A 9,147-nucleotide genomic window follows, 5' to 3' on the forward strand; every position below is an offset into this window, starting at 1 on the left:
ATAAAACGCCCCCTAATGACTTAGCGCACCTTAAACTTCAAATACCTTGATATGATTTCCGTCTCCTCATCTTATACTTTTCCCTAGGCAGCAGATTTCAGCCAGTAAGAGTGCGTATTTCACGGCTGCTGGACAGGAAGTTAAGCTCAGCGTAGTGCCATGGTTAGTGGTAGCCTATTCATATCTTACCTAACTTACTGCCACCTGTTTTTCATACGAATATTTCTGTCGTTATTGTATTTCTGGAGGATCGGTGGTTTGTAAGTTGCGCTAGTAGTTGCATTCGGCCAACATGGCCTTTAGGCACTTCCCATGCCTGCCTAATCAGCGCAAAAAATGCATCATTTTCTGTATTCATAGGATGTAAACTCCTGTGCGAAGACACTTATCACTGGTATTGACGTTCCGCTCAACCTTCCGCTTTGATTTTCTTTAACCCGCGTGCCTTGCCAGATGAAGACGTATGTGTCCACAATTGGGGGGCGCGTTGCACGCAAGGCTTAATTATATGTCGATCCGCGGAGATGGGTCGGGATGCAATTTGTGGTTAATTGCGAATGAAAACCCTGCGCCAGGCCATTGCGTGGAATAGCCAATCATTATTAACCCGCTCGCCCCCATCGCGCGGGCACAAGCCCCACGGAAATGTGGATTGATTTTATGGCAAGGGGTGCTCGGCACTAAATCCCTCAGAGAAGGCCCGTGATTTTGGAGACCCGGGGGACATAACAATTGTCTGCTTATACACTTTTACTATGGTGGACCAACGCTATTGACTTTAACCTACATGAAATGCACCCAAAATACTTTATTGTTTAATTGCTTTCACAAACACACATTTTTTATGATCTGTCTATACTATAATAATACCTAGCCTAATGCTGATTGAGTAAAAGCCCAATACAGTAAGGACAAATGGCCCTTCATGAAAGTATATTTGTCTGAGTATCAAACTATTTACATGTTAAGTGTCTTGTACACATTTCACTCGAACCACACGCCTTTACCCGGGTTTTTTTTAAATTATGGTAACGATGAGCCTATTCCAAGTAAACATTTTCTCTGAGAAACAGCGCTATCAAATTTCATTCAGAGCGCCTTTCTCCATGCCTCTATCCGTGCAATTGCATAGAGTCCGTCACTAGAGGGGGGATATGCACCTGTTCCCGAAGCCTGCGCTCCGACAGCTGCCGGCTGCCCCCGGCGAGAGGTTGCTATAGGAAAATGCAAATCCAACTCTGTCATCTCTTCTCATTGGCCCGTCCCACCTCTAGGTGGGAGGGTCGGGGCAATGGTGTCTTTATAAGTGCAGATAGCCTTTTCCAGCGCCTCAGTGACACTACGTGGTTTGCACTGCAAAGTCGAAAACAACGGCAGATTATCTGCCCCATAGAGACAACAAATAGTGATTGGAATTTATCGCCTCTAACACAAATACACACGCAAACTCGTCGCGGCCCGAGCGAATGGTAGGACCGTGGGGACCGCATCCGTGAGTAATCCGCCTATAGCAAATCGGGACTGACCATTCAAATACGGGACCATATTCCACAGTCCCAGATAAGGAAGTATCGTCAAGCGGTGTTTTTGCTTATAGCCTACAAACTGTTGAAAAGTTTTTTGTTTGTTTTTTTACCCAATCATTCCTTTTTGGATTCCGTGCCTACTGAAAGTGGGAATTTGACGCATCCATACACGCGCGTGTTAAGTGCAAACGATGTGACTGTCATCTTTGGTGAGGTGGAAAGTTTGATTCTGGTCGTGCATTCTACACGCTGCTGCACTAACTTTAGCTGCGAGCCTGCTACTTGGTCCCGATGCATGCATGGACTTATGGGCTTCACGGGTGAGTCATAAGCAGTCTCCGGAGGAAGTGAAGAAGGATACGGGAAATACGTTTAGGAGCCAGGACAACAAGCGCCGGGGGAGGACACAAGAGAAGAAAATCAACGACTTCGTTTTCAGCAACACCCAAGGACAGTAAATCAGAGGGGTGCGAGCCGACACGGAGGTGAAGCGAGGACAAGACAGGTTGGTGTCTCCAAATCCACCAGGCTCGAGTTTCAGCTGGCCCTAGCCCGTGGTATTAAAACGTGCGATAGACCTCGGATAAGTTGTCAACAAGACAAGCAGAGGCGAACTGGCAGGTGTAGGCTACATGTTCATTTACATGCCTACGTATATTCACGCCGCTATTAATAGAAGTTGTTTTAAGGAGTAGAAGCCTAATACAAGTTCCCCCTCCCCGCCCGGCCAGCTTTGAGACTCTGCACCGGGCGTGTGCGCGTGACTATATATACGCACACCACACAGACCTTTGGTCCTCAACGCAATCTGCATCCGAGAGGGCTGCCCGGTGTCGGTTTGGCTGTGAGGGCGGGAGTCGTCGCATGGACTGACATGGCCACCGACCTCGCCATGAGCGCAGAGCTGCCCAACAGCCCTCTGGCCATTGAATATGTGAACGACTTCGATCTCATGAAGTTCGAAGTGAAGAAAGAACCGCCCGAGGCTGACCGCTACTGTCACCGCCTACCCCCTGGCTCCCTCTCATCCACCCCGATCAGCACGCCCTGTTCGTCCGTGCCTTCCTCGCCCAGCTTTTGCGCCCCCAGCCCAGGAGCCCAATCGAACCAGAACCTTGCCAACGGTGTCAACAGCAGCAACAGTGGAAGCAACACCCAGGGCGCGGCAGGCAAACCTCAACTTGAGGACCTTTACTGGATCCCCAGCTACCAGCACCATATCAACCCCGAGGCGCTCAACTTGACCCCCGAGGATGCTGTGGAGGCCCTCATCGGAAACGCCCACCACCACCATCACCACCATCAGGCCTACGACGGCTTCCGCGGGCAGCAGTACGTCGGGGAGGACCTATCCGCCGCCTCCTCCGGCCACCATCACCAGGCCCACCACCACCACCACCACCACGGCCATCACTCCCGCCTCGAGGACCGCTTCTCGGACGAGCAGCTGGTCAGCATGACGGTGCGCGAGCTCAACCGGCAACTGCGGGGCTTCAGCAAGGAGGAGGTGATCCGCCTGAAGCAGAAGAGACGCACGCTGAAGAACCGCGGATACGCTCAGTCGTGCCGCTACAAGCGCGTCCAGCAGCGACATATGCTGGAGAGCGAGAAGTGCACGCTCCAAAGCCAGGTGGAGCAACTCAAGCAGGATGTTGCACGCCTGGCCAAAGAGCGGGATCTTTACAAGGAGAAGTATGAGAAGCTCGCGAGCCGGACCTACAGTGGCGGTGGGCCCGGTAACAACAGAGATCTCTCGAACGGCAACCACGGGAAACAGGCCTCCACAGACTTCTTCATGTGAGAGACTGATTTGTAGTATAGACCCCCCCCCCCCTTCTTTTTAACCGTTATTTATATTTTTCTCTGTTTGCCTTTTGTTTACAGTTATTCCTTCATGAAAAGACTATCATTGTATATTTTAAAAGTACAAAATACATAATGCTTCGTGTTTAAGAAATAAGCATAGATGTGCACATAAGTAATCCTTGTGCGCAGAATTGTTGGTCTTAGTCTTAAAGATGCTGTCTGGAGAAACGTCTGTAGCCTACACAAAACAACCTCTGGTCTGGACAAGGGATCACTAACTGTCAAATCAAAAGATTATTCTGTAAAGCAATAGATCGACTTGGAAGACCGATTAACAGTTGAAGTCTTACTTAACTATGAATCAATCTGATAACGAACATGACTGTCTTAATTCAGAGTTGAACTCGGGTGGCTCTGAAGAGAAGCCTTGCTTCATTTGATCACAGGCTGGACTTCAAAACAAGAGAGCAAACTTGGAAAAAGCAATACCCTTTCCTCGCTCTGGGAGTCACCGTCAACGGACTGCGTTAATGGAGAGGCAGTCTTATACAATAATGGAACCTTTGAAATATTGCAAGTCTAGTTTCCATCCCGTTTAGCAACCCTGCATGCAGGACATGTATGGTACCCAAGCCCTCAAGTCATCTCCCTTACACATGAATGGAAAGCATGGCCCATGGTTCTCTCCCCTTCCCTCGCTTCTCTTGACCCTCCTCTCTCTCTTCTCTGCCATCGTTAGCCTAAGGCCTAGGTATGCAAAACACAACCTCCCCATGTTCCTGAGGTGAAATGACTGCAGACAAACCCGCAAATCGACAAGTAATCTGCTATTACAGAATGGATGCGTCTTAACCGCTATTTTCAATCGATTTTTCTATTGTTTTAAAGAAAACAAAAACTACAAAAACAGATAAACTGAGCCAGATTTTAGACTTTATTTATTTCCACGTGTACATATGTGTAGAGAACAGTTACTGTTACCTTATCCCTTTTAAAGCTTTTGTTGCTTGATTATTCAAAACGTCTTAATACAATTGTTTGTATGTTACAGCATGCAAATAGTCTGCGATATTCTCCTTCTACTCAACATGTATAATGTACAAGGGAAGCCTACTGCACTAAGATGAGAACAATTGGGAAAACGTTTTGTTTTAGAACCTCTGATACTTATTCAAAAAATGTGGATGGAGCCTTTTCAAGGGGGAGTGTCCATGACTTAACAACAAAATAAGCATTGCATTCGCTGCTAAACCTCTATGCACCAATCTGATGAAAAACTTAATCAACAGATTTTTTTTTAAACTATGGCTACAAATAAGGATCTGAACGATCTGATGGCCTGTGAATTATTCCGAAGTCTCGTGTCTTAAGGTCGTCTATCTGATGTAAAATGTTGGATGTGAGGATTTTTGATTGTTTTTACATGAGGTAATTTCCTAGATGGTGGGATATCTTGGATGAAGTCAAATTATTATTCTGTTAACAAGAAGACCCTGGTCCATGTGTTACCTGCTGCCTATATATACAGTATGTGCAATATTGTGCAGAAGTACTGACCCACCCTGCTCTTCTGTTCTGTTGATGAGATGCCGTCCTTAGGAATACTGACTGGAGTGTCGCCTATTTTGTGCTCGGGTATATCCCCAAAATTCCGTGTGTCCTAAAAACCAAGCTGGTGTAAAACCATGGGGTACATTCTCAAACGTGCGCTCACAAGGTTCATTGTTACATTGTGGCACAGATGCACAAAGTCTAAATGTTCAAAAGTACTGTGTCATAAACCGTCCCATTTTAAATCAGAACTTGGTCTAGATTCATGAGAAGGTAATTCGTTTTACAACAATCAACTGTCCACAGGAATTTCAATTATATCTGCTTTTTTATTTTTGTATTTCTCTGTTCAGTTGCATGTTTTATTAGAAATGTTAGTATTTCAACATGAAGTTGGCTTAATATATTGTGTGACCTGGGTAAGATGGCGAAGAAACTTCTGCACAGTGCTGTTGATGTATATCTGTATATATAATTTCTATATTTATTCGAGAAACATTTAAATGTCCGAGCGTGTCAATAAGTCAAAACATACAAATGTTTCAAAATGGAATGTTGTTGAGATTCTTGTTTTCATAATGTTTAATAAAAAGTTCTGTCCGAAATCTACACGCAACTGTCCCTGTCTTTTGATTCTTTTGACAAAAATAGACATGCGTTTACTTTGCTCATTAGAACACTAATAGCCTGGAATACATTTATGCTACAATATATACAATATATGATAAAATATAGGCAAATTATTTTGACATTGTCGGATCAGTTTCTTGCCTAGCCAAGACCTGAGGTCTACTCTCATTGTTCCAACGTATTTCTTTACGCAAAATGAATTATTTAGACAGCCTTTAACAAAAACGAATAATCCATTGTCTAATTTAATACCAAGTAATTTTTTTACAACTTTTCTAAATAGGTTTCCGAACTGTTAAAGAATGTATGCTTTGGGTTGACTATACCAGCCTATTTACAAAGTAATTTATTCAATGTCGTTGAAATTAATGTTTTTTTTTAACAATTTTTTGACTCATTATTTTAATTATAAGAAATGTAAGCTATTTAGAATTTTGTGCAAGCATCTTTCCCTGATGAAATAATGAGGCCATTGACAGCATGGCCGATCATGTTATTATTATTGTGAATATTAGTAGCCGTATTATGACAATTAAAATAAGTAGTATAATCGTTGTTATTATTGGCTTTGTCATTTGAAATATTTGCATAAACTGTTGTTTTTCATTTGGGTTTCCATGGGCGTCTTAATCTGGATTTTTCGTTATGTTGTATTTTATTGGGTATATCCTGGATGTCTCCAGTGATTAATTATCTCAAGAAAACTATATTTACAGAGGCGCTTGTTTTGATTTCTGTAATGGTGTACATTCATCTCATTTACACGGCGTTCAACAGGGGATGGGAGCATTGTGAACAACCGTTTTTGATCCATGTACCGTCCAGAAGCCCGCAAGTTAGGCATCCACTAACATCAGTTGTCTTGCTGTGAAACGTGCAGCGCCCGTGCAGCTTTTGCACCGTCGCCAAGCCTGCTGTCCCAACACAGCGCGTCACTCACGGTGTCGCTCCAGGATGGATGACTGACTCTCCGAGGGACAAACACATGCTCGTACCCAGGCTCTCGGCGAGGCAGAGGCCGACCACGACGCCCTTTCAGAGAAGGTAGGAGATGAGATGCTTGTGTGGTCTCTGTCCGTGTGTCTGCTCGCTCACTTACATGTTGACGCGTTGAATGCTTTTGAATTGCTTTGCTTGTCAGTGTGTCTAGTAATTCAGGAGGCCATGATTTAGTGAACATCTTAGTCGTCCGGATGTAACGAAACAAGTCTGCTACCGGGCTACAGGGTGGATTTTTTTCTTCTCACTTGTAACTTTTAATATTGACCCCTGCACAGACTCCCTGCGCAACTCAGACCCAATGTTGTCGGATATGCACGTTGCCTTTACCCAGAGAGAAACACGTTGAATATACCCAAAGCTCACCAGGTCACAGGTCAAATACAATAGGAAAACAATCATCTGTTCATATGTTATTGATTATATTTACCAATGTGTGTGTGTGTGTGTGTCTGAGTGTGCACTTTACATAACATTTATGCATTTAGCAGACGCTTGTATCCAAAGCGACTTCCAAGAGAGAGCTTTACACAAGTGCATGGGTCACTGATCATAACTATGAGACAACCCCAAACATTGCGGGTAGCCAAAACATGAAGCATACATTGTAAAAACCAAATGAGTCCCAACGGGAAGAACCATAAGAGCATGTAGTTAAACAAGTTACAATTAAACAACATGACAACTTTCTCATCATAGCAGGCATGCAGGATTGTATCAGTTAAATTAGTTTATGTATGTGAGGTTATCCTCTATCCCAATGCCTTCATGTCCTTCAATTAACCGATATGTATGTGTTTGAATGTGTTTGTACATTATAAGTGCTTTTGTGCATTTGTGAGAGTGTGAGAGAAAGCGAGTGGGTTGGATGTGTGATTTTTATACGTTTTCTTAATTTGATCTAATTAATAATCAAACTACTTTGCATCTCAATGTGCTAAAGTTGTGTACATCTCATACCGACTCACTCCTGTCATATCCCTGTTTTAATTTCTTGTTATCTTTGTGATTTAACAAGTACACTTTTTCTATGCTTGTATTTACCTTGAATATTCCAAAACGCGCTGTCGTTCTATCACCCTCTGTATTTTTCTTTCTTTCTTTCTTCCTTTCTTTCACCAGAGATTCACAGGACCTCTCCCTCCACTCTCTGCTCATCCTCTCTCTCTCTCTCTCTCTCTCTCTCTCTCTCTCTCTCTCTCTCTCTCTCTCTCTCTCTCTCTCTCTCTCTCTGTCTCTCTGTCTCTCTGTCTGTCTCTTGTTTTCTTGCTATCTCCATGTTTCATTCATGCTGACTTACAGGAATTGTTGAGGGGTCTGACATCCATCAATCCAGCATGCCACTGCACCTAGACAGACCACGCGCACACACACATACACACAAACCACAGGCTGGTACAAAATTAAGTTTGCAACATTGCATGACATACAAACACATTAACCTCTGAACTGCTCTGTATTGTGTGTGTGTGTGTGAGCGTGTGCCTATGCGCGTGTGTGTGTGTGTTTACAGTTGTAAATCCATAAACAGGGCACACAGCCAAAGGTGCACTTGGAGAAGGATAAAGAAGACTGGAGGGAGAGGTAATAAGGAAAGAGAGAAGAGGGATCGAGGTGGAGTGATAGACAGAAAACTGATAGAGAGAATGAAGCATGAGAGGGACAGAGAGAGAGAGCAGAGAGCAGAGAGAGAGAGATAGCAGAGAGGTAGCAGAGAGAGAGAAAGAGAGAGAGAGAGAGGGAGAGAGAGAGCAGAGACAGAGCAGAGACAGAGCAGAGAGAGAGAGAGAGAGAGAGAGAGAGAGAGCAGAGAGCAAAGAGCAGAGAGAGAGCAGAGAGAGAGATAGCAAAGAGAGATAGCAGAGAGACAGAGAGAGAGAGAGAGAGATAGCAGAGAGAGAGAGAGAGAGAGAGAGAGAGAGAGAGAGAGAGACAGAGGGAGTGAAGAGGATGAGCAGAGAGCGTAGGGAGAGGTCCTGTGTGTCTCTGGCGTCTGCTTCTGCCGCTGCTGCTGCTGCGTTTCCCCACAGTCAGCGTCTCTTAGGCTCAGCTTTCCATGGGCAGTGGGACTACAATAGACACTCTCTCTCTATCACACACACTTTCCATCAGTCACACACACGCACACGCGCCACACTAAAACATGCTCCCCCTCTCGCACAGAAAAGGCCGACGTGAACTGTCAGGTAAATTACATAAGATGTGGTGCGAAGAGGAGCTAAGTCTCTCTCTCTCTCTCTCTCTCTCTCTCTCTCTCTCTCTCTCTCTCTCTCTCTCTGTCTCTGTCTCTCTCTCTTTTACACACTCACTAACACACATGCAATTCACATTGACTGAAGAGGAACCAGCTGTTTGACGAACAGGTAGTCAGTCATGTCCAGGTATTTATTCAGCAATGATTACTCTAGAAACATCACGGCCATTCTTATCTTATTAAAGAGGGTGCTATGTCTTTCTGATCTGAATACAGGCCTGGAAACTTTCTAGTTTTATTTCACACATTTCGCACATTTTTAAGATTTTATAATGTAATTTCAGTGGAGACGTGGATTATCAGTGTCACTCAGCGTTTGTATTCCAGAATGCTCTGAACAGAACCGGAAACGGATAGACGCTCTTCATAATAATTAATCAT

The 9,147-nt window shown here is 44.3% G+C and overlaps 1 protein-coding gene across 1 annotated transcript; it reads left to right on the top strand.

Annotated features, from left to right (window-relative positions):
* Positions 1-1,347: 1,347 nt before the first annotated feature.
* Positions 1,348-5,492, top strand: mafaa (MAF bZIP transcription factor Aa). The gene has a single exon (XM_084693038.1). It carries the CDS (start codon positions 2,401-2,403, stop codon positions 3,325-3,327), a length of 927 nt encoding a protein of 308 aa, XP_084549164.1. The 5' UTR covers positions 1,348-2,400; the 3' UTR covers positions 3,328-5,492.
* Positions 5,493-9,147: the final 3,655 nt, after the last annotated feature.

The sequence above is a fragment of the Hypomesus nipponensis genome, chromosome 26 (genome assembly GCF_054491055.1).
Source record: "Hypomesus nipponensis isolate SF chromosome 26, ASM5449105v1, whole genome shotgun sequence".
NCBI lineage: Eukaryota > Metazoa > Chordata > Actinopteri > Osmeriformes > Osmeridae > Hypomesus > Hypomesus nipponensis.

What these genes read in the sequence shown, in the direction of transcription:
- mafaa (XM_084693038.1), top strand. Translation starts at nt 2,401, where the DNA reads ATGGCCACCGACCTCGCCATGAGCGCAGAGCTGCCCAACAGCCCTCTG.